This window comes from Oryzias melastigma, linkage group LG7, assembly GCF_002922805.2.
Source record: "Oryzias melastigma strain HK-1 linkage group LG7, ASM292280v2, whole genome shotgun sequence".
NCBI lineage: Eukaryota > Metazoa > Chordata > Actinopteri > Beloniformes > Adrianichthyidae > Oryzias > Oryzias melastigma.
The window spans coordinates 21,880,264-21,903,483 of record NC_050518.1 but is presented as its reverse complement, the minus strand read 5'-3'; the positions used below and the strand labels follow the sequence as shown (position 1 = coordinate 21,903,483).

General features: G+C 40.4%; 1 protein-coding gene across 6 annotated transcripts; it reads left to right on the top strand.

Annotated features, from left to right (window-relative positions):
- The first annotated feature begins 456 nt into the window (after positions 1–456).
- tpd52l2b (tpd52 like 2b) lies at positions 457–23,220 on the top strand. Of its 6 annotated transcripts, none has more exons than XM_024292950.2 (9): positions 457–696; positions 4,811–4,968; positions 6,645–6,793; positions 13,759–13,806; positions 17,678–17,779; positions 18,808–18,834; positions 19,792–19,833; positions 20,053–20,101; positions 21,665–23,220. In XM_024292950.2, the coding sequence occupies exons 1-9, from the start codon at positions 678–680 to the stop codon at positions 21,749–21,751; spliced, it is 681 nt and encodes a 226-aa protein (XP_024148718.1). In that variant the 5' UTR covers positions 457–677; the 3' UTR covers positions 21,752–23,220. The 6 variants fall into 6 exon arrangements, with proteins under 6 accessions (XP_024148718.1, XP_024148717.1, XP_024148720.1 ...); XM_024292949.2 differs by having other exon boundaries at positions 19,789–19,833; XM_024292952.2 differs by lacking the exon at positions 13,759–13,806.

The following is a 23,220-nucleotide window of genomic DNA, read 5'->3' as shown; positions in this document are numbered from 1 at the left end:
ACGTTTTTTGGCCATTATTCATAAGTATTCATTTTTAAATTCCAATATTGAATTGCAATTTTTAATATTGAATTGTAAATTGCAAAATGTTTGGCAATTTATATCAAAAACCTATTGGAATTTAAGATGCAATAGATTTGGATTTTGTTCGATGTTTTAGCTTTAAAATGGTCTTATTTGAGTTTAATTTAGTTTTAATATTGAATTCTGAATTGGAAAATGTATTTTCATACTTAAATACTGAATTTCATTTTGCATTGTCATGAATTGCATGACCCTTTGAATTGTGGCTAAAAAATAAAAATGAAAAAACTTCCATAGTATATACCACACATTTCATTATATTGGGCCTGACTATGATTACTGATTGAATGAATACACTTCAAAAAACAATGTTGAAGACCACGAAACGTGGAGCTGTCAACGTCCGAGCTTTATTTTGAAGCTCCTAACCGGATGTGACATCATTCATGCTAGCTTGACGGGCGGATATCGGAGCTGGGGCGTTTAAGTGCTGAACACTTCCAACCCCGACGACTGTGTTTGTGGCATCTGTCAAGCAGATTTTTCTGGCTTGTTTTCGGTCTTTCGGCGTCTTCGAGGTTTCCGAGCGACGAGTTGAACTCTCGGAGTGAAAGTCAACTCAGGAGGAGTTCTTGTTCTGTCAGATTGTCGCCATGGACCCTGCCAGTCAAGGTAACGATGATTGTTAGCCTTTGGGGCAAGTTAGCTGCACTTAGCATACGATGAGTATGCGAAACTGCTCTAAATGTTGTTTTCCTCCAGAAACCCGCGTGTTAGCTCGCAGGGCTGTCGCCCTGGAGGCGGTCTCGGGTTTTGGTTCAGTAATTGTGGCTGAATCGTGCGTGTATTCGGGGGAAAAGTGAGAACGGGCCCGCTGCTTCGTGCCAGGCACCACAGCAGGTGAAATTGGGGAATGTTGCAGCTGTCCCGGCTCTACTTCGTTTCTGTGTACTGGCTATGGCTCAGTGGGGGGAAAACTGTTTTTTATTTATTTATTTCTTTAAATTATCTCCCTTCTCTTATAAATAGACTCGGTACTTGCCTATAAAATATGCACTTATGTGTGTGAGAAAAACAAGGAGTGTTGTTTTGGTGATTTTGTCTGGTCCCAGACGCACCAGCTCCCTGCTTAGTTAGGTAAACTCAGGGCGCATGCGTGTTTGACATTAGGCGTAATCAAGAATATTTGCATTAGTCCAAATAAAGAACATTCCCTTAAAATACAGTTCTGTTGTCTTCATCACTTGAAACTTGTCTGCGTCAATGACTGTATATGAACTGGAGTATGTGACTCCTCCCCCCTGGGGCTCCAAACAGGAAGTACCTGCTGGCTCCAAGAACCCCTTTAGACTTCTGTAAATAAATAAACATCTATTACTGAGTCATTCTATTCGTCAGAATTGCTGTTCTTGCTCTGATAACTTTTTAAAATTGTGTTCTAGTCGATCCTCTTTTGTTTGATATTTTTTCTTTAAAGTTATAAACTGGCCAATCAGATGCTTCAATCAAAGTAGGTGGTCTAACATTGAAAGTTTAAAACATCTGATAGGTTCTCCTGAACGCGCTTTCAAGTGGACTTCCAACAACTTCCAACTTACCAGCAGGGGGAGGGACCAGCAGGGGGAGGGACTTCCGGCTAATAATTTTTGAGCGCCATATTTTTTTTTTCTCTGTGGCCTGATTGTCTTGATAGAATCTGGGTCATGTCACTGTCATGTTACTGTCTGCCCACCCCCCAGTGATGGTGACTGAATTGACTTCAGTCCATTGGGACAGGAAGTAAGCACTTTCCTCTGAGTGACATCACAATCACACAGTCCAGTTCTCATGTACAGTCAATTGTTTGCGTTCAGGTTTCAATTATTTGTTAGAAAATACAGATGAAAAATGTTTTTCTTTTCCTTTGTCAACATTTGATTTTAGTTTTTTGTGCAATAATCATGGGAATTGTGTAATACTCCAATGGATTTGCAATAGATTTCAGGTTACGTTTGTGTTTCTCATTATTATGTCTTTTATTTCCTGTCATCCTCGCACTTTAAACGGCTGGTCTGGGACCAGAGACACAAATTTTGTTTCACTCCTGTGGTGAAATGACAATAAAAGATCCTTGAATCTTGAATGCAAGTATTGTAGTTGTGTGAGTTGATATTTTAGTTTAAAGTACTAAAAACGCTATGTCTGATTTTTATTTTATGAAAACTGGTCTGGATCTTTACATGTCTACACCTTCAGAATTGTCCGCCCTTATCCGAGCAGCCCAGCCAGTAATGAGCTACGTAGTGTTTGTGTTGTCCTCGGATCACTTCACATTAGAAGTCTTCCCGACAGAACCGTTCCAGATGGCTCTTCTGCCTTGACTCTGGTCTGTAAGGCCCCTGAAGCTGAACCTGGTTGCATTACATCTGCTTTTCTTCCCCCTTGCTTTGGTATTTGCCAGTTCCAGTGTGTAGTTTGGGAATTTGAGCCTTCTCTGTAAGCTGACCTTCAGCGGGCAGTCCAGAGCGGTTGCCAGGAGCCCCTCTGCTCGATACAGCGCCTCTTCCTCAGTCCTGGTGACAGCGGACTGATTGGTGGTGTTGTCTGTTTCCTGTGTGCCTCCCTTATCACAGTGTTCATGTGTGTCTTGTTGTGTAAAAAGTTGATTAAGAAATACACAAAGCAGTTTGTTGTGACCTTTTCAATGCCTGCCCTTTACAATGAACCTTATTTGTATGAGTTCAACTTTATACGTTTCAAAAATATGGAGTGATTGGTTAAATCAACACTTGTTTTTATAAATTGATGATCTTTTACGGTCAGTCCAGCCTGTGAGATTGATGCTTTGTTGTGATGTGAAAGGAGACAGTATTGTCTTTGTCTCTCCTTTCTCAACAGTTTCATTGTGGCTAACTTTGGATTGTTTATGGAAATAAATCATTGTCATAATAAATTTCCACGAAAACAAAAAAGCATTTTCCATATGGTCTCTCTCTGGTTTTGTAATGGAGCTAAATCATTGAGATGTTGATCATTGTCAATGTTGAGATTTCTGCTCTCAGTTTGTGACTATACATTAAAAAAATGGATTAGTTAATGAATGGATGAATAAACTCCATGTTCACCCATTTAAAACTCTTCAGTTATTTATTTACCTTAACCCTTTAACACCTGAGGCGTCGCCAGTGACGCATAAACACAAAATCTTCAACATACTGTAACTTTCCAACCTTGAACATGATCAACTTAATTCCAGATTCTGGAGGAGAAAAGCAGCTCGATGAGGACCGTCATTCTGTCTGTGCCTTAAAAAAGCGCATGCTTCCTCCTTCAATAGTTTAAGTGGGAGAGGGCATCTCTATCCAAATTTTCCAGTTTCATCCATAATAAATTCCTGCTCTGGATGATGTTTATCCTCCGTGATTATCTGGATATTTTCGAACCGCTTCTGAGTCAGCAGATGCCATTTCTCTGTGCAAGCTCGCTGTGAGTGTGTGTGCACATAGTGGACGGTTGGGGTGTGATGGGTCACAAAACTCGCAGTTCGGATCGTGTCACGGTTTTAGGGTCACGATTCAGATCATTTTTCGGATCAGTAAAAAGTAAAAAACAACGAGAAAAAAAATAACAAAAATTATTATGGGAATAACAAGAAGTTTCAAAATTACTCATTTGAAAAGTTTCAAAACATATATTTAATATACAGACTTCATAAATATACTCTCAGATATATTGAAAACATTTGCTCATTGAAGCCTATTTATTAAAACAAAATATCTTTGATCTTTGGACACAAACAAACTAAAACATGTCGTTTCTCATATTAAAATGTCTTGAGACATAATCTACAAAAAACGATGAAATGCTTGAAAATAGTTTTGAAATTACCAAATCAATCTGCAGTAACCCCAAAATTGCAGAGAGCAGTTGGCGACAAGTCAAGATGGAGGATGTCAGATTCATTGTAGAAGTTGTAAATAACTCCGGCTGACCGGTGCGAAAAAATATGCGTCTGGTGTGAACTGGAGGTGAAGCGGATTCCGTTCAGGCTCCGCTTTGCTGCGTTTCCCCATGTGGAGTGAACCTGCCGTTACTATTCCTTTCTAGATCATTGCTTCTATTTTGCTCTGCACAGAAATCCTTTAAACACACTGCGGCGTTCCTGCTGTCAGTCAGTGTATCTCTGAATCTGGCTTTTATTTTGTCCACATGATAAGCTGCTGTCAGCGTGGCGGGGCCGGTTCTTGGAACGGCAGAGCCATGTGGGTTCAGGTCTAGCAGGGTTAGAGTTCAGGTTAGGTTGGGTGTGGAGTGTGATCTCACACAGTCAACACCTCTTTGTTTGTCCACCAGCAGGACTGCCAGCAAACCAGAGGACATTTCAGTCCGTTGGAAGCTGTAGAAGTCTGAGCGTTTACTTTCACATTGAGAGATGAGTTGAACATTCACCACAAGAACAGAAACTGGATTTTGAGGACTAATTGCTTTTTTATTGATGGCAAATTTCTAAATTGTCTTTCATTTTTCTTTTTTTACTCCTCCTTGGTAAATATACTTTGCAGGTGGGGCTTTCATGAATTCTGATAGTTTGTTTAACCTGTTTGATCATAGTTTGCTGCTCTTCCTTCAGACTTTTCACAGGGACGTTTTGTGTTTTTCCAGCAGTTGTTATCTTATGTGCAGCTTGTGGAGTTGATGTGTTCATTAATGCTGAAGCTTTACAGTGTTCTGTAGGAATTCTTAATGTCTCTGATGTTCCAGCATCTTTTTCATCTTTCTTTACCTTCTCCCTGTGCGTTTGTCCCAGATATCAACCTGAACTCTCCTCATAAGGCTCATAGCATGGATCATTCAGACGCGCTGTCTGACATGCCTGCTGGAGGAGCAATGGGAAACTCTGCTCACCCTCTTCCCCCCGGAGTGACAGAAGAAGAAGCTGAGGAGCTCCGCTCTGAGCTCACCAAGGTAGGTCCAGGGCTGTGCTCCTCACTGTGATTATATCAAGTATGAGCGGGTACGTCTCTGTAGAATCTAAGAGTAAAGAAAACAAAAAAAGTTTTACAGAAGTTCTACTATTATCTTTTACTGTTGCTTTTGTTGTAATGTTTCTTCGTTGTCTTCAACAGTTTATGGAAAATAGGTTTTAACAAAGTAATATTTATTTGTTGAGCCAGAAGGATTGTTGCTTACGGAGATCCAAGTCACAGATCAAACCATTCTTCCTAGTATATTATGTTGGAATAGATGCTTATGAGCGTCTTTTAGCTTAACTCATGAAAATGAAACAAATATATATTTAATTACCATCATTCATACCTTCATTTAGAATAGGAGATCAGAATCAACAAAACATATCAGTAAAGCAAAAAGATTTTTTAAAGAAACGAATGATATTTGTCATTTTAAACAATGTCACATTTAAAAGGTTTTTCTGTCAACATCCTGGTTAACTTCTCCAATGAACAGTATATTAATCTCTGTTGCTTCGGATTATTTTAAAGCAAATCCTAAAAACATTTTTCACATCATCAAAGTTTTTCTGACTACAGTTCCAGTAGATCCAAGACAAGAAGATAGTAAATAGACACAATAAAAATATTATAACCTCACAGTCCTTTAATCTAAACTGACAGTTTGCAACAGATTTGATTTATAAAATGACTTTTTGCATCTTTACAGAAAATGTATCATTAGATTTTGTAATATTCCCAATTAGAGCATCTTTATCCAAAACTTCCACCAGGGTGACTCAGAGATAAATACCTGGTACTGAACAGTGCAGGTGAAGTTTCCAGATTGTATTTCTTCAAGTTAATAAATTAAATATTTGTACAAACAAACGAGTAAACAAGAATGAATGTCAAATCCATTCATATTTTAGTTTGATAAAGTTCAGCCCACTGCTGTTTCTCCACATCAGAATAATCATTATTAGAACATTCTAGCATACTGTATGGTCACATGACTTTACTAAATTCAGTGTTTCCACAAATTGAACTGGAATGATGGTTGATCATTTTTTGATGCATCATGTGTGTTGTCTGCTGTGACAGATTTTTTTTAAACAATTTTATATTGGTATAGTTGGATTAACAACTTGCCCCAGACAGATCGATCAGGTTTGATAAATCGATTCATTGTTACACCCATAGTTGATATTTTTATTATTATTAACCTTTATTTAACCAGGGGTGGATCCCATTGAGATTTAAAACCTCTTTTTCAAGGGATATAATCAAAATATTTGCCATTTACAATGTGTATATGATATTTGTTACATTATATGCTTTTTGTTTGAATTTTGGACCTTAATTCTTTGACTGATTGGGGGGAAAAAAGGTTATATTTTATTTGTAATTGAGTATTCTTGTTACTCTTAACCTGTATAGCCACAAACGGCTATTGGCTACATTTCACATCGTATAAAACTGTGCAATAGTGTGGCTCTCTATTCCTTAAAGTTTGCTGAAACTGTTGAAGAAGCAGCACAAGACCACAGAGGTTCTGGAAGTATTTTTTTACATTTGAAAGTCTACGTTTGACCGTCTACGTTTTAAAGTCTACTTTTTAAAGTCTTGGTTTGACCGTCTGTTTCCGTCCTCTGATGGCGCACTAAACATGAAGTGACTGCTGTGTTTCAGGTGGAGGAGGAGATCAACACCCTGCGTCAGGTTTTGTCCGCCAAAGAGAGACACGCCTCAGAGCTCAAGAGGAAGCTTGGCCTAACCCCCCTTGATGAGCTGCGGCAAAATCTCACCAAGAGCTGGCAGGACGTACAGACCTCCAACGCGTACGTATGCAGGCTCCGATTGGTCGAAGAAGGCCTTTGTCAAGAACCTTCAAGTGTACTTTTGTTCTGTTTCACTTTAGTTTATGTCTCAATATTTTTCTTTCTCTTTAAACCAAAATCCTTTTTGATATTTGCAAGTAAACTATAGTTGTAACTTTTTTTTTGTTTTTTAGTACCAAATTGCTTTTTTTTAAGCTACACAACGTAAGTTCAAAGGAGTAGTTGGACAAATGCTGCTAACATAAAGTTTTTGTGGGATGAATTAGGCTGCATCTGACAGTTAAGGCAAGATGTTTCGTTTTACAGGAGACATAGAGTTTGGCTCAAAATCACAGGATCTGACCTTAGAGAACAGTTCTTTAGGCATGTTTCTTTGATATCTTCCTCTAGATAAGAGTTTTTAGTCACAAAATTGTCTTTGTTGTGATATGAACTTAATCACGATCAGAAAGACTTCCTAGTCTTTTACCTGGTGAATTTAAGTCTGGAACAGAAAAAGAAACAAGAAAAATGACCATCATTTGGAAACTTATACTAACAGCTTTTACTTTGATTTATTTTAAATTTACTAACATTAACTAACCGGTGTTTAAGTTTAAAGACATGTATTGAGAAATAAAAACAAATCCAGAGTACATCCTTAAGATTCAGCTCGAATCAGGTAAAGGCGTTATATTTTAACTCTGCTCCATGGCATCTAATAGAGGATGTGTTAGGAGATAAAAATGTGATGGTGTAACGTAGTGAAGGGAGAAAAAGACTTCAAAGTAAGACCATCGACCGCAGAAGAACTCTAAGCTTAAAATGAATGAAGGTGGAGATTACAACAAAGCAGTTTATGTATAGCATTAACACAGAAAACCTCTCAAAATCAATTACTAAAAACTACCGCTACATCTAACAAATGTGCAGCTTATGTCAGCTTAACGTAACCACCACCTGCTCTAGTGTTTCAACGTAACCACCACCTGCACAAGTGTTTCAACGTAACCACCACCTGCACAAGTGTTAAACGTAACCACCACCTGCTCTAGTGTTTAACGTAACCACCACCTGCTCTAGTGTTTAACGTAACCACCACCTGCACAAGTGTTTCATATACTGGCCACATTGATTATAGTAATTTATTAGTCATAAATACAATTTTTAAATATCTTTCTTTGTTTTTTTTCATCTTTTGACAAGTGAATAGATTGTTGTGGTTGTGCTTAAATCTTACATATGTTGTCCTTGATCCCGTATCAGAATTATTTTCATGTGAGAAAGTAGTTTTGGAGTCGTTTTAAAGATCCAGTCGACATTAGAGAAGTGTGAATACCTCTTAATGAGGAGACTGCAGCTCAGTTTCTCCTCCGGGACATCTGTCCCTGGTGTGAGTGACGGGTGTAGCTCTGCTTTGTAACTCCCGCCTGTCTCTGTGAAAGGCTGTGAAACGGTGGTTGAGTGGAGTTGCAGTGTAAGCAGCTGAAAACGAGTTCTGCTCTGAGCTGCATAGGGCTTTGTGCTCTTCCTGGTGTGACGGTCAGCCATCCTTTGACCTTCTCACCTTCTCAGCTTGTTTGCCAACACGTCACCAGTCTGTGTCTAACTTCACTGTGACACTGGTATGAAGTTGAACGCTTTTGCAGAAAATTTCTCTCTGCAAAGAATTTGAACAATACGTCTATGTTAAGTAGGCTTTCCCAGGGTCAGCGCTCTGCTGAAGGTGAGCTTTGACTTTTAGCACTGAAGTGAGACTCCTTCATATTTAAGTGCCAACCTCACAGCATCAGCTGCTGGCTCTGCACGGTTTATAACACTCATGCTGCATTTTTCTCTTCTCAAAGGTAGCTATGGTCTCTGTGAGGTTAACACATATCTGGTCAGTTTCATTACAATAGTACCAAAAAGGGTCTTTTTGACTCAGGTTTAGATATTCTCTTCATTTCTCTGTTTCCCTCCTGTTTTATCTTTTTTCACTTCCTCTTCAAAGTCTTTGTTCCTGCAGAAGTGATGACACGTTTCCTTATCTTTCTTCTGTAGCAGCATTTTTTTTCTTATTTTAAGCCCATCAGGTGCTTCCTCACAGCATGACTGGCCTTTTTCTGTTTGTGCTCAAAGTTTAGCAGTTATTGCTGCAGCTTTCTTCCACAAAATAGACTCAAAGTAACTTCAGTTGCTACAAGAGTTCTTAAAGTTTTGTTGTTGAAAAAAAGTACTTCTGATTCAAAAGCTGAGACTTTGCTGCCTTGTGTTTAAACATGATCATCACATTTTATACTGAAAGGTAGAAAACCTCTGAAGGGTGTGACGGAAAGTTTGTCTGCCACATTTACTTTTGCAATATGCAAACCAACAAAAATATTTATATTTTGTACGTTTAAAGTAAGTGTTACAATAACAGAAATGCTGTATCTGTACCTTTGACAGAAAAAGCAGAATAGATTTGCTCTTTTATCAAAACTTTATTTTCAGTCAGGAAGGGCTTCTGGCATAAAACTTTCTGCCAAACCACCTTTGCGAATCCATGAAAGCTGATTCGCTATGGCGACCTCTGATGTGATATGCTGAAATATTTTACTATTTAATCTCATTGCTCATCTGGAAGAAGTAGAAAACATCCCAACAAATACAAAAATGTCTTTAGGATGACATTTTCCCTCCAGTAAAAACATCATTTTAAGCTGAAGGTTCTTGGGAAAATGTCTCTAAGAAGTAAAAAGCCTTTCTCTGGGAATCCTGCTAGCACTTGGATTACCTTTTATTTCTCCAAAAACAAAGGATTCACTCTATCATTATTGTTTTCACACTATTAAAGCAAATGTCTCCCATTCTGAATAAGGAGCCAGATTAAATCAAGATTTACAGAAATGTTTGCATTACCCAACACCCAAAATACTGGTTTTGTTTGTCATTTCAAGGCATAAAGCTGTTTTTACACCACCCATAACAGGCAGTTACACCAGCACACCATCATTTTTTTAATCATATTAATCTCGTAATATAAGCTTTAAACTACACTGCTAAAATGCTACAAACCTTCTACAAACATGTTTATAGTTTCTAAATAAAAAAGAAAGTTGGTAACATTGGGTTTTTAGTAAAAAAATCCTTTCACTACTTTCACTATCAAACATATAAATAGATTTCCTTGATCAGTGTCCGAGAATGAACTCCTTAGTTGTTGTCAGTCTTATCAGAACCACTGACCAGTCTTTGCTCTGCAGACACTTCCTAGTACTGCAAATTCGTGTACTGTGTTGCATGGTCTCTGTTCTGATTAATCTTAGTTTTGCTGACGCCTGTAACATCCTCAAAGAAGCAAACTATGGAGCATGCTCGGAGCGCACCTGCAGGGAGGGTTAAGTCTATTTCAGGGACACAGACCTTCCTGTTTTCTTGCATACCCAGTTCTGGCTTGTTCTGATTGGCTGGACATACCTCATCCAGTTAAAGTGCTGTGAGGCCCTTTGAGGTCTTGAGTTCACCATCCCTGGTCCCTCCATCTATCCTCAGAACCTGTTGAATTCCTTCTGGAGTCAGAATCCAGCCACTGTTGGGTGAAAGTGGGGTTCATCCAGAACAGGTCACCAGTCTGTCACAGGGCCAAACACACATTCACACATTGGGACAATTTAGAGATACCAATTAACCTATGAAGGATGTTTTTGAACGGTGAGAGGAAGCCTGAGTGCCTGGGGAAACAAAGTCCACACAAAAAAGTCGTAACCTTAATCAGGACCTTAATGCTGTGAGGGAAGAGCACTAACCACTACACCACCATGCAGCCCACATCTGGTCTAGATGAAGTTAAATTACTGGGAAAAAGTATTAATGATTCAATGACAGTTATTTAAAATAAACCAATTGACAACCAAGGTCCTTTTATGGTGTTGCACAAGTAATATCACTATCAAACCATTAATTCAAGCTTCACTTGAAAGTGGGAAGAGTCTCAACACTACACAAAAACAAAAAACATCAAGCATGGAAATCACTGTAGTTTCTATTTGGATGAAAGAAATATGTTTAACTGCAACGCTGAAAGAGCAGGAAGGAAACGAGCAAAAACACTGGAACATCTGTCTGTGACATTAACGTTAGTGACTGCAACAAGGACACATGGACTCATGGGTAAAGAAAAAGTTTAACAGGTCCTCAGGAACAAAGACTTTAAACGATCTCCAGCAGTTTTAGCCCTTGATTTGATTTGAAATGGTTTATCTCAAGCAATCAAAAACAAGTATAATCCATGTGCAATACTATCAGTAGAGGATTTACATCCATGTAGACATGTCAGACAGGATAACCAGGCATCAAATTATAGATTGATTGAAAGGGAGTAGGAGGAAGCGAACTTGTATAAACCCTCGACCCTACCATGTCCTTTACATGAATTATCAATACACCGTTCATGATTTCTAATCAGAGATTTATACCTTATCAACACAGATACACAGATACAGGTCATTACTATCAATAGATCATATGACTATGTAATTGGATATAACACTATTTCTGAATTTATCATAGCATGTGCAGATTAATAACCAGAATTCATAAAGGTCAGAAAAAAAACCCTTAGGAGCTAAAGTTATGGCTGCCATCCTCAAAGATCAAATTCTAACCATTTTTTTTTTTACTTTTATTAATGTACAAATACTTCCTACATCCCTTTTTGTAGTAGTCTTATGCAACTTTACTGCATTTACTCTATCAGTTCTTGCTTTTAAATTATAATTGGGCCGTTTGTTCTGTAAATGAAGGTAAGACGACACCAATAGGTTTTGGGTTTGAGTTCATATTTGTTTTTCCTTTTTTTAATCAGACAGACATGAAACAAAGGAATCATAGCGTTTGAGCAGGGAGCGTGTTTGCAGCACTTGCTGGTGGTTGAAGGGCTGCAGAAGATTGCGGTCTGGCAGAAGACAGTCTATAGCTGAAGGAAACCTCTAGAAGGAGTGTTTTTCTCGAGGCCGTGAGCTCTGAAGCTGCTGGAAGTTTCCACGTCGCTGCTTCCAAACGGAACTGGATTGGCAGGCTTCCTCGCATAGTTGGTCTGGGCCGACAGTTTGGCAGTTTGACCTGCCCGGGTTTCAGTTACTGCTGCATTCAGAAATAGATGTACTTTTTGATTACCTCCATGTGGGGTTTTTGTTTCTTACCGTCTGCTGTCATGAAGATTGTGATTATTTATCTGGACGTTCAGGAGCACAAAAGGAAGCAGCAAATCTTTAACCAACACTCAGTCATGACGGCTGGTGACCAAACCTTACAGACCTGCTGCTCATGAACCAATTGGAAGGGTTGAGAAAGGACCTTCTGAGAGCCCAACATGGTTAATAACAGCTAAGCTGAAGGAACTAAATTGTGATGGGTGGATCATAGGGGTGAGGCCAAATTTGTAGGATTCACAGGAGTTTCAAAGGTTTTCCCAGATGCCTAGTATGAATTATAAACACTATATTTTGAAATAAAGAGTTATTTTTACTTTTATAAAAGTGTGTAGACTCCGTTTTCTTACTTTTTTATTTGTCTAGGACTTTTTTTTTTACTTGAAACTTGGAACGGATGTTCAAATGGAGAAAAGTCACCGGTTAAAAAAAATGTGTGACATTCTCTAAATAGCAGTGTGACGATGACACGACTCCTGTTGGGCCTTAAGCCGGTTTTGAAGCAGTAGAACAGGTTTGAAGGAGTCTTCAGCTCACAGAAAACCTGCTGGCTGTGGAGATTTCACTGGTGGAACTCAACAGGAAGACGCCTCGGGCAGGAAAATCAACAAATATCAATGTTTCTTCAATCAATATTCATTTGGTTAAAATCTCCCTTCAATGAAAATCCTGTTTTTAGAGTTTTTAACATGTATTTGTGGGATTTTTCTTATGAAAGAGAACAAATAGAAATAGAAATACTTTCATTTTTGCATTTCCGAGTATTTCTCCTTTTAAATCAATCAAACTGTCTTGGACAGACTCTGTTTGAATGAATGATCTTCTTTCCATCAACAGCTCTGCTGCACATGCACTAAACCCTCATCTGTTCCTAGTGTCTAGTTCAGGTTCTGGAGAAGAGAAGATGGTATCTTCACATTGACTGCTGTCAAATGAGCCGCCGTTCACATTTCTGTGGTCAAATCAGCATCACTGGATTTTTGGTGTGAGTTTCATCCAATACTTACGGTAGCAGGACTGAGAACGCTGGAAAATCTCCACCAGACTCCACGGAGCTTCTTGATGTGACCACGGAAATGTGAACGGCGGCTCATTTGACCGCAGTTGGAAAGGATTGTAAATCAATGAAAGAGCATTTTGATGTTAGCTTTGATTATTTTATCAAGAACTCTGAGAAACCAATGATTGAATGTATTGATCACAGTCAATAAACATTGGAGAATTAGCTAAAAGAGTCTTTGGTGAACTGGAAGGAGAAAGAATCAGGATTTGGGAGGAAGCTCTGTCCATGAAGATCTTCACTTCCTCGTCCAGCTGACATCCGGATCAGAACCACACGGCTGGACATTACCCAGATTGATGGATGTTCTTATGTAGCAGTGGTGAAGATTTACGCTAGCGAGACACAGAGCTATCATAATCATACGGGGGATCAGGGGCGGAGCACCAAAAGCCACGCCCCCTCAGAGGAGATTTTAGAAACTGAGGCTTCAAATCAACATGAAAAACAACTTTTTAAGACATTTAGGTTGTGGGATTTTGGTTAAAAACGTTGTAATCATAATTGAAACAATACTTGGAACGTTTTTTTAAAATTAAAACAAAATGTCATGGGGGACTTTAAGCTGTAAACCAAGTTCTCCTGCACTATACTTGATCATTAACAGTTAAGAGACGGTAACTCCGACCTACAAGCCTCCCGTCAATCAAATGTTTGTCCAGATGTAAAATGTTTGAATGTTGTTGTTAGGACTTGCATGTTGAACTGCGTCGCATTGAGAATGTGTCATAATGCTGCTGTTGTGTCTTCAGATATCTCACTGCCTCAGCCACTTTGGATGACATTGCCCACTCTGAAGCGTGAGTTCCCCCCTTTCTTCTCTGTTCTTACACTGTTGTAGATGAGCTCAGCTTTGTTTCCGTTCGGTTTGCTTTCTGGGACGTTTGTCTCTCTGCGCTCTTCGCTCCTGTAGCTCAGCGGGTCTTTTCTGTCTCTGAGGTCGAATTTGGTGCAAATGTCAGGTTTTAAGTTGGCTTTTCTGTCTTTAGAACCAGTGGTTTCAGTTCCTAAAGTTATTTTTCTCGTGGAGTTTGACCTACAGTTTATCACTGCAGGTGGAACTTGTGAATTTTTGAATGTCAGTGGTTTTACTCATTTACTATTTGGCCGATGTTATTGTGCAACGGCACAAAAATGGACAGAAATTGACATTGGCCACAAGTAGTACGTGCAGCCAAGATGCTCATTGCTGCATTTCATACACATATTTTAAATATTTACGGCTAAATGTTGTTGTTTGTAGCAAATCTCTCAAACCTAGGTGTGTGAAATTTGTTCTCCTCATTGACCCTTCCCCTGGGGGAGTGATGAGCTGCAGACACAGCCGTGCTCAGAAACCATTTGGTGGTTTAATCCCCCAACCCAAATGGCAACCCTAACCTTAACCCTTCCTCTGGATCCATGCAACCAAGAAAAAAGTTCAGCACGTATTTAGAAAATTACGCGCAGTTAGTAATTTTCTTACTTTTCTTAACCAATCCAACATCTAGATATCTAATCATGAGTTTATATACAGAAGTTCTGATGGAAAATGTGTTTTCATCTCTATTTTCAGTCTGTTTTCTTAAACCTGACCTTTTTGTTTTAGAAGAATGTTTCAGTTTGTTCAGTCACTAAACACTGACACGATGGTTGCTAGAAAGGAGGAGGAACAAGGATTGCTAATAATTAATCAACTAATTTTTTGTTAGTGATTTACTTAATTAATATCATAGATGTCAGTTTAACCAACACTTCAGCTCTTTTTGCCCCCCTCCTCTCTAATTAGTCCAGATTATGGTGCTGAAGCATAGATGAAGCAGCACTGGTCTGTTTAGTATCTTTTGATGCTGAGCTCTTTTAAGTATCTACCAACACATTATAGGGTGTGGAGTATTAGATTCTCAGCTTTGGAGAATAGTGCTCTAAACCATGACTTGGCCCGCCTCTGAAGCCGCTTTAGGACATCAGTGTACGCAAAAACACTCTGAAAGTAGTGTTTGTAACCAAACCCTCGGTGCGCTTGCTTTGCTACTCTCAACCATTGACTGTATATGAGAACTGGACTGGGTGACCCCGCCCCCTGGTGTTCCAAACAGGAAGTAACTGCTGGCTCCAAGAAACTAAAAATCTATAGAGAGTCTATAGAGAAATAAACAGCTATTATTCAGTCATTCTATTGGTCAGAATAACCATTCATGTCTTGATACAATTTTTTAAACATTTTCTTGATAATCCTCAGTTTTTTCTGTAGTGCCAGTTATTCAAGTTTTAAACTGACCAATGAGATGTCTGAACGAGTGGTGGGGGTGTGGGCTTCCAGCAAGCTGACATCTGAAAGTGGAAGAAACGTTGACTCAAACTGACTCCGACCAATCACTGCTGACCGACGATTTCTGGTTCCAACATGGCGCCGTCCTTACCATGAAAGAAAAAAATGGCGACTGAACTGACATCATGGGTGAAGTCGAGCTTATGCGGTCCAGTTCATATACAGTCAATGGACCCAAAACTGTGAAAGGGAGACAGGAAAGGTAATGGTTAGTGGGTAGGTTGTATGTACTGCATACGTTTTAGTACCTTTGACTTGGAATAACTGTTTCACAGACATCAGGAACAACATCTGTATACCCTGTGGCTGTTACATGAATCCTATCTTGATAATAGACGATACAAGACGTTGATTTAGTAAAGATGGACCAAATCCAATCATGGAATCCCCTCGTGTGAATCGCAAGTATGAATACTCTGACTCCAACTATAGATATTTTTATAATCCAATGAATTCCTTCTAAATCTATTTCTCCATTAAGGTTAAAATCACAAAATAAACTGAACTGTGGTGGTGAAACTGCTTACAAACAATAAACGCTGCCTTGAAAATGTAGTGTATTTTTTAAATAGATAAATGTATTCATGATTTCATCAAATTAAACATGATACACTCATATTTGTTTACCAAAACTAAGTATTTATCAATACAAATTGTCAAGAGGGAGAAATAAAACAAAGTAGGACAACAGGTGATCGAAAGCACCAATAAAGTTATGATAAATCATAAAATACAAACATATTGAACCTGAATCATCATTTGACACATGAACTGCATTCAGTTGGTATTTGGTACACTTCATGATGTTTTTCATTTATCTTATCAACAATATATACGTTCTTTTTTTAATAATAATAATAAAAAGAAATCCCTGATGCAGATTACACTGAGTGGGCGGGGTTTCTGCTCCCTCCCCATGACATCACAACATCAGGAAACATCAGCTCTGAAAACAATCAAATGAAGAAAAACCTGAAGAGCTGGAGAAGCTGTTAGAGCTTTTTTTGGTGGATAATTAAATAAAAAAAATAGATTTGTCTTTGCTGAGTCGCTGTTTGGTGATGGTGTATGTAAGGGGTGTTTCAATGAAAGAATCAATGAGCTTCAAAGCAGAAAGACCTGAAGTTCTGAATAGATTCTCCTGACCCACCTCTGTCCCACTGGATTTTGCTGAAGAAACTTGCATTTCTTTGTTGGGGAAGCAGAAAAGTGTCTGCCGTGTGGACAGTTGAGTTTCTCTGTGCTGATCGTCACGTTTTTGCTCCTCATCCCTGCGTTGACATCCCGCCTTCAGCTCCCGTCTGGCTCCTTCCTGCTGTTGTTGCTAAAGCTTTCTCTCATGCCTGTCCTGAAAATGACTAACTCCTCTTTAACTGCAGTGGATGTTGTGATGCTTGGCAGGCTGAGCATGCTAGTAGACTCATCGTTCATGGTAAATGAAGTGATGGGTGGAGTTATCTTCATAAGTCGCCTTGTTTGCAGAGCTCCTGACAGAAGCATGTGCCGCGCTTGTGCAGCAGGAAATAGTAACTTTTTGAGATTTTAAAGGGGCCATACCATGATTCTCTTAAACCTTTCAGAGTGAACTCCATGTACATGATCATATATTACCTTTGGACCACTAAAAGAACAAATTATTTATGAAATAGGAGTTATTTTTTGTGAGTTTTTTCCTACCCGGAAGTAAAACGACTCAATTCCTGAAGCTCCGCCTGCTGCTGTGTGTGGCTGCCGCCCGTTTCAGACGTCATCCTCGAGTCTTTCTTTCTTTGTTTCTCCCACAAAAATAAACAGTATCCAAACGTCTTCAAAGATGGATGCACATACCATACATGTACCGTTGGTGGGCCCTGCCATCACTGGTTCACAACAGAAATACGCTCGACGTCTGCACTTTGCATCTAAAATGAAAGTTGTTTTTTTTTGCTGATCAATGCCAGCTCAGTGGAGAAATTGAGTGTTTGTGTTACACTGGGGGCGGGGCTGTCAGAGCAGACTCTTCATGGAGGGGGCGGTTCACACCATGATACTACCCGCTCGTTTTCGTGGGTATGGGAGGGGCTGCTGCAGACAGTGCAGGTGTTTACAGGATTACTCTTAAATGTGTGAACGGATCAAAATACTGTTTGGGGGTTCTTTATAGAGAGGAATGAACAGTTTAATGCACTTAAAACCTCAAAAAGTAGAATTTTCATGGTGGGGCCCCTTTAAGTGATTTTGCTTCCCTTCAATTGTTTAATTTGACATCCTCCTTTTTTTTTGTCTCCCCTCCCTCTCTGTGTATCTGTGCCTTCATACTTTCTGTCTTGCATTCGCCCAACTTTCCCTTTTCCATCGTCGTCTTCCTCTCTGATCTGCAGATACAAGAAGACTCAGGAGACTCTGTCTCAGGCGGGACAGAAGACGAGCGCCGCTCTCAGCACAGTGGGCACGGCCATCAGCAGGAGGCTGGGAGACATGAGGTACTGAGCAGCAACACGCCAGCAGACAGGTCATCCATGAAAACCTTCACCTGTTTACTGATCCAAACTCTCCAAAGAAATTACTTTTGAAAGGATTCTGGTCTCAAGTGTATCTGTCACTCTGCTGATTCACCCTCCCTCCTACTGCTGTTGTGATTGAACACTTTACTCCTGAGCAGAATCAGGTCTGTGGGTTCTTGGTTTTCTCTGTATTACCAGAGAGCTTTAGAAACCTGTCATGATATGGAGGTCATGTGACCAGTTACCCAGACATAAGCTGAAGCACAACTCATCGTGTTGTGTCTTTTCCACTTATGTGAGCCGTGTTGGCCTCCGTAGCCTTCAGGTTCCTTTGTGGAGAAAAGCATCCTTCCTCCGCGGACCGGCTGGAGGCTCTGAACTGTCAGAAGTCGGCAGTGAAGAAAAAAACTTTTGTAGAAAAGCAGCAGCAGTCATCCTCTCCATTCCTTTCACTTCCAGCACGCTGCAGCTGAACTGGCCTCATGGAAGGTTCAGGAAGAGGTCTGTTTTCAGGAAAATCAGACGTTGCAGCTGCTGACGTTCATCATGTTGACGTCATTCGGATCTTCAGGTGTTTGTCAGAGGTCACTCAGGGTTTGTTTGTGGAGCAGCAAATGGACTCCACGCCCGACCTCCATCTCTAAAGACTTCCTGTTGGCTCCTGAAATGTGCATTAGAAATAAATGCGTGTAAGTGCTGACAGAGAGTGCAATACTTCCTCTGATGGGAGCTGCTCTCCACGGGGTTGTTGACAACATGAGTGTGTGCAGACAGTCAGAACGGTGTTCCACAGGTCCAAAGCAGACGGAGAACTCCAGGGAAATGATTGTGTGTTTAGTATGAAAATGATGATTCATGCAGCTGATAACTGAGCTGCTCTGCTGCAGCAAACGGCTCTTCTCTCTGAATGCTCCTCCTGGTGTTCACATTGATTAACCTGCAGTGTCTTTGTTGCGTCTCTCACTCTGTCTTTGTGTTTTTTTACTGCTGCTCGGCTCGTCCTGCAGAGCTCTGCCTTTCTCTAACTCCTTTAGGTAAGACATGTAAAGCTAAACGTTTGTTTTCTCAGGACCAGATTCTCCTCAGACTTCCGGGGTTTGTAGGACGTCTAGATGTTTCTTTTATCAGCAACTTTAAGTGTGTGTATTTGTCTTAGTTCTTTAAGAATTTATTTTCTTTTTACAAACTGAGAATATTTGATTTCTCACTTAAAAGTTTAGAGTTGTAGCTCAGACAGGTATTTCATTTATGCTGAAACATGGAAATCCAGAATCTCTGATGATTCAGGTTCTGCAATAACAGGAAAATGCTGGAAACTCACTGATAGACGTTGATGAAGACAATATAAAAAAAACACAAAAAAATTCTTTTGTTTTATGTTTCCTGCTATAATCAAACAGTTTCTGTTTTCTTTGTTTACTTTTTAATTCCACCATGAAGAGCCATTTAAATGCTGGTTATGGAACCAGCAGATTCGTTTTGTTCCCCATAGATTTACAGTTTTAAATCTGATTTTTGGATTATTATTCTTACACACTTTTAATTAAATGTTTTATTGACTTTTCCAGTAATTTTTGACAAATGTAGATGACGATCATCAGCAATAATTCACATTATTGGGGCGCCAAACACTCAAGTGAGGAGAACCTTTTTAAAGTGTAGTAGAGTTAAGTGGAGTTGAAATAAAGGCATAAACTGCTAATCAGGAAGAAGACTTTCTCTAAAACAGATTCAGACGTTTTCTTTTGGATTTTGAAACTTTAGTTCCATGTTTTCTTTCCTGTAAAAACCTGAATAAGCAGTGAGAGGGGTTTTTGATGCTCTGTAGTTTATCCCTAAACATATTCTTTTAGGTAAAACCAGGACTATAATTTCTGTCTGAACTGCTGAAGTGGTTCTTGATGGTGTTTTGTCAGATTTGTCCTCGCTCTGCAGTCTGAGGCTAACACTTCTGACACTTCTGTCTCCTCTCTTTCACGCTTACAAAGTAGCAACTATTCCATTCGCCAGTCAATAAGTATGCCCACCATGAGGTAAAGTAACGCTCTGCTCGTGTCCGTCTGACGCTGCTGTATGTTTCATGTCTCCGCATGCCTGTAAGTCTGTCCCTGATGTCCACATTAGTGAATCTCGTCATGTAGCCCATCAGACACGTGTTCACTTCCTGTATGTTTTCAGGCCGCCTTGTGGGTGTTTTGTTTTTAGTTGAACTTTTTTTTCTGTGTGTAAATGACGACTCGTCTGTTTTTCAGAAACTCTCCAACCTTCAAGTCATTTGAGGACAAAGTGGGGAACCTGAAGGTGAGCTCAGGGATGGGCCGGCCAATCCGCGGATTTCATCCATTCATTTGAACCATAAAAGTGTTATAAAATGTCCCATGAATTTTACTTTTGCCCTTTTCCCCCTGAAAACTGAATTTTTAACATCTATCAGGAACTCCTTAGTGAATACACGTCACAAGAAGTTATAACAGCTTAAAATGAGGAGAAACACAAATCTGAAATTGAAATCTGAGTTTTAGAGGGATAAACAACACAATTAACAAAATAAAAAAAATGTTTTTATGCTAGTCTGGAAATTCAGCTCATTTAATATTACTTCTTCTTGGCAGAAGTTGCTCTCTCTGTTCCCCTTTGATCTCAAACCCGTCTCTAAACCTGCATGGAGGTTTTGTTAACCAGGATGATCGACTTGCTGACATTTTTTGTTTCTTGTTCGTTTTAACCCAGTCTTCGACCGCTCTACTCTCTGTCCACGCTTCATCCATCCTCCTCTGAAACAAGGAGACGGTTCACAGGCTTCCAACTGAAATAATCAGGAAGACATATTGACTGTAAAGCACAACGTCTCAGATTTTAGTTTGAATTTTTCAGATAAAACAAACTGTTGAGTAGGGCTGGGCGATAAAATGATAGCCATAATTATCGCGATAGAAATTTATCTCAATAGGAAATAGTCGACTAATCGACGACTAAAATAGTCTATTAGTCATTACTCTATATTATATGGAGTCAGAGTTTAGTAAAGTTGGAAGTTATTATGACATTCTGCTAGTTTTTAACTATTTTGGCATTTATTAAGGTTTATTTGGCTAATTTGGAGTTTAGCTAATATTTCAGCTACATGTTAGCTGTTTTGGCTAATGGGCTTTTTTCACTTTTTAAGGCTAATTTGACATTTAGCTAATATTTTAGCTGGGTATCAGCTTCAGCGTTTTCAGCTATCAGCACTAGCACCTTTTTTACGGCCAAATTCAGCTTACAGCATTCACACTAGCATCATCGCAGGTGATGCTATATATCTAGTTTTTAGTTGTTTTTTAAAGCTAATTATGGTTAAAATGTGTGCTTTACATCCAGTTTGAACATGACCCAATTAGTCGACTAATCGGGATAAATAACCACTGATTAGTCGACTGTTAAAATAATCGTTTGTGGCAGCACTAATAGGAAATAAGTTAATCCAGATAAACTTATATTTTAAAGGGTCTGAAATGAACACTCACCAGTTGTGAGCATTTTCTCCTCTTTGGTGAGAAAAAGTTAGATGGTTAGTCGCCACACAGTGAGTAAATACTTCCATCTAAGTACTATCAGTAGTAATAAGTAGTAACAGTGGTAGTATGTAAGTAACAGGCTACCTTTACAGTCCAGAGGATTTAGGAGGATTAGAAAAGTCAAAAGTCTTCATGACATCTCTGCGTCTCACCTGGTATGTTGTGTCTTAGACCCCGTCACCCTCAGCATGACCGTAGAGGAAAAAAGGGCCTGAACATTTTCAGCTCTGTGGGTTCACTGAGCGTTCTGGTGCCTCGTACGGGTTTGCTGCCACATAGTGACCTGTGTGTGTTTGCTCCTCCTCAGACTAAGGTCGTCGGTCCCCGAGGAAACGGAGACGCCGCCGGCTCGCCCTCTGACCCCCCCTCTGCTCAGGACAACCCCCCTTTTTGAGTGCCTCCTCCTCGCCGCCATCCTCCTCCTGACCTTAGACTGTACTGGAATCGCCTCTCAACGCTCCGTCGGCCCTGACCTCCGACCCCCCAGCTCAGCAGCTCTCTGCCGCTCGCCCCCCCCCACCCCGACAACAGCCCGCTGGAGACCCCAGAACTCTGCCTCACTGCTTTCAAATGTTCCCTTAAACCACGTCTGCCATGAGATGCTCTTTACGTTCAGTCCAAGTCGTCCTCAGACGCTTACAGATGTTTTGGTTGTCGGCCTGGGGGTGGAGCTGCGGGTGGTGGGGGGTTAGTTCCAGCATCTCTGGGAGGGTTTACTGGGCTGGCTCCTTCCGTTCCTGAACACTCACCCTCCTGATCACGCTTCTGTCTCTGCACACACCTCTGCAGCTGCAGACGTTACTTCCTCCTAACGTCTGCAGCTGCGCAGGCGTCTGCAACCCCAGGATGTAAAAACCAGAAAAATAAAACCATTTTCTATTACAAACTATTTTACACTGCTTTGCAAAACGTTTTTACGTCATTTTTATCAACCTGTGGGAGTGTAAGGTGGTGACGGCGTTTCAGGACGGCAGGCCTAACCACACAGCCGCACCGGGAGCCGGTCGTCCCGCCACTGCCTGCTCAGTCACGCCCGCAGCTTTGTCCCCGTGCACGCCGCCCGCTGAATGTCGGCTCTCCTGTCGCCTTACTCCCTGCTGTTTCTGAAGGCTTTGATTTAACCAGTTTCACTAGTTGCACTAACTAACCGCTCTGCTGCAGCCGAACCCGCTGGAGGCCCAGAAACACTAAAACACCTCCACCTCCAACCAGAATGAATTCCCCTTTCCCCTAAAGATTCACACTAACTGCTCTTTTCTGTGAAGCGCTGCAGACTTTGACTCTTCACGCCGCGTTCGGATCCGTCTTTATCACCACCGCGGTTCAGCCCGGCAGCCGTTTGGACAACCGTCCAATCAGAGCGGCTTTTTCAGGCTACAAACTCAGTGAAGGTGCACGTCAGGAACGGGAGCTCCAGGATGAACACATCTGACATGACGCCGTTTCCTTCAGCCACTGCATCTTCCCGTTTGATCGTTTCTGCTCTCCGAAGGCTTTTTTCTCAAAGACGGGGGACAGTGTGCCATACTCGTCAGGCCATCACTTTCAGTTGCCAATATCTGTTACAGGTTCTTAGTTTGATCTCGTTCTTCATGGTCAAGAAGAAAAGCATGTCTGTATCTTCACCTGAGCTCGTGCTCCCGTTAGTTTTCTGACTGGAGAGGATGTGAGAGTTTTTACACTGAAAGGATGAAGCTGCTGAGGAGCAGCGGCCTCACAGGGATGATGGAGTTCATGGAGACGCCTGCAGCTCCACAGCTTTATGTCGACTGTTCAAAGGGATCAGAAGATTGTGCTAAATCACTTAGAGAGCATTTTTGTTGTAAATGTTTGGATATCAATAAAAGCATTCCTTTAAATGAA

What these genes read in the sequence shown, in the direction of transcription:
- tpd52l2b (XM_024292949.2), top strand. An exon ending in TCCGCTCTGAGCTCACCAAG is followed by an intron (nt 4,969 to 6,644) that starts GTAGGTCCAGGG and finishes GCTGTGTTTCAG; the next exon opens with GTGGAGGAGGAGATCAACAC. An exon ending in ATAAGTATGCCCACCATGAG is followed by an intron (nt 19,834 to 20,052) that starts GTAAAGTAACGC and finishes TCTGTTTTTCAG; the next exon opens with AAACTCTCCAACCTTCAAGT.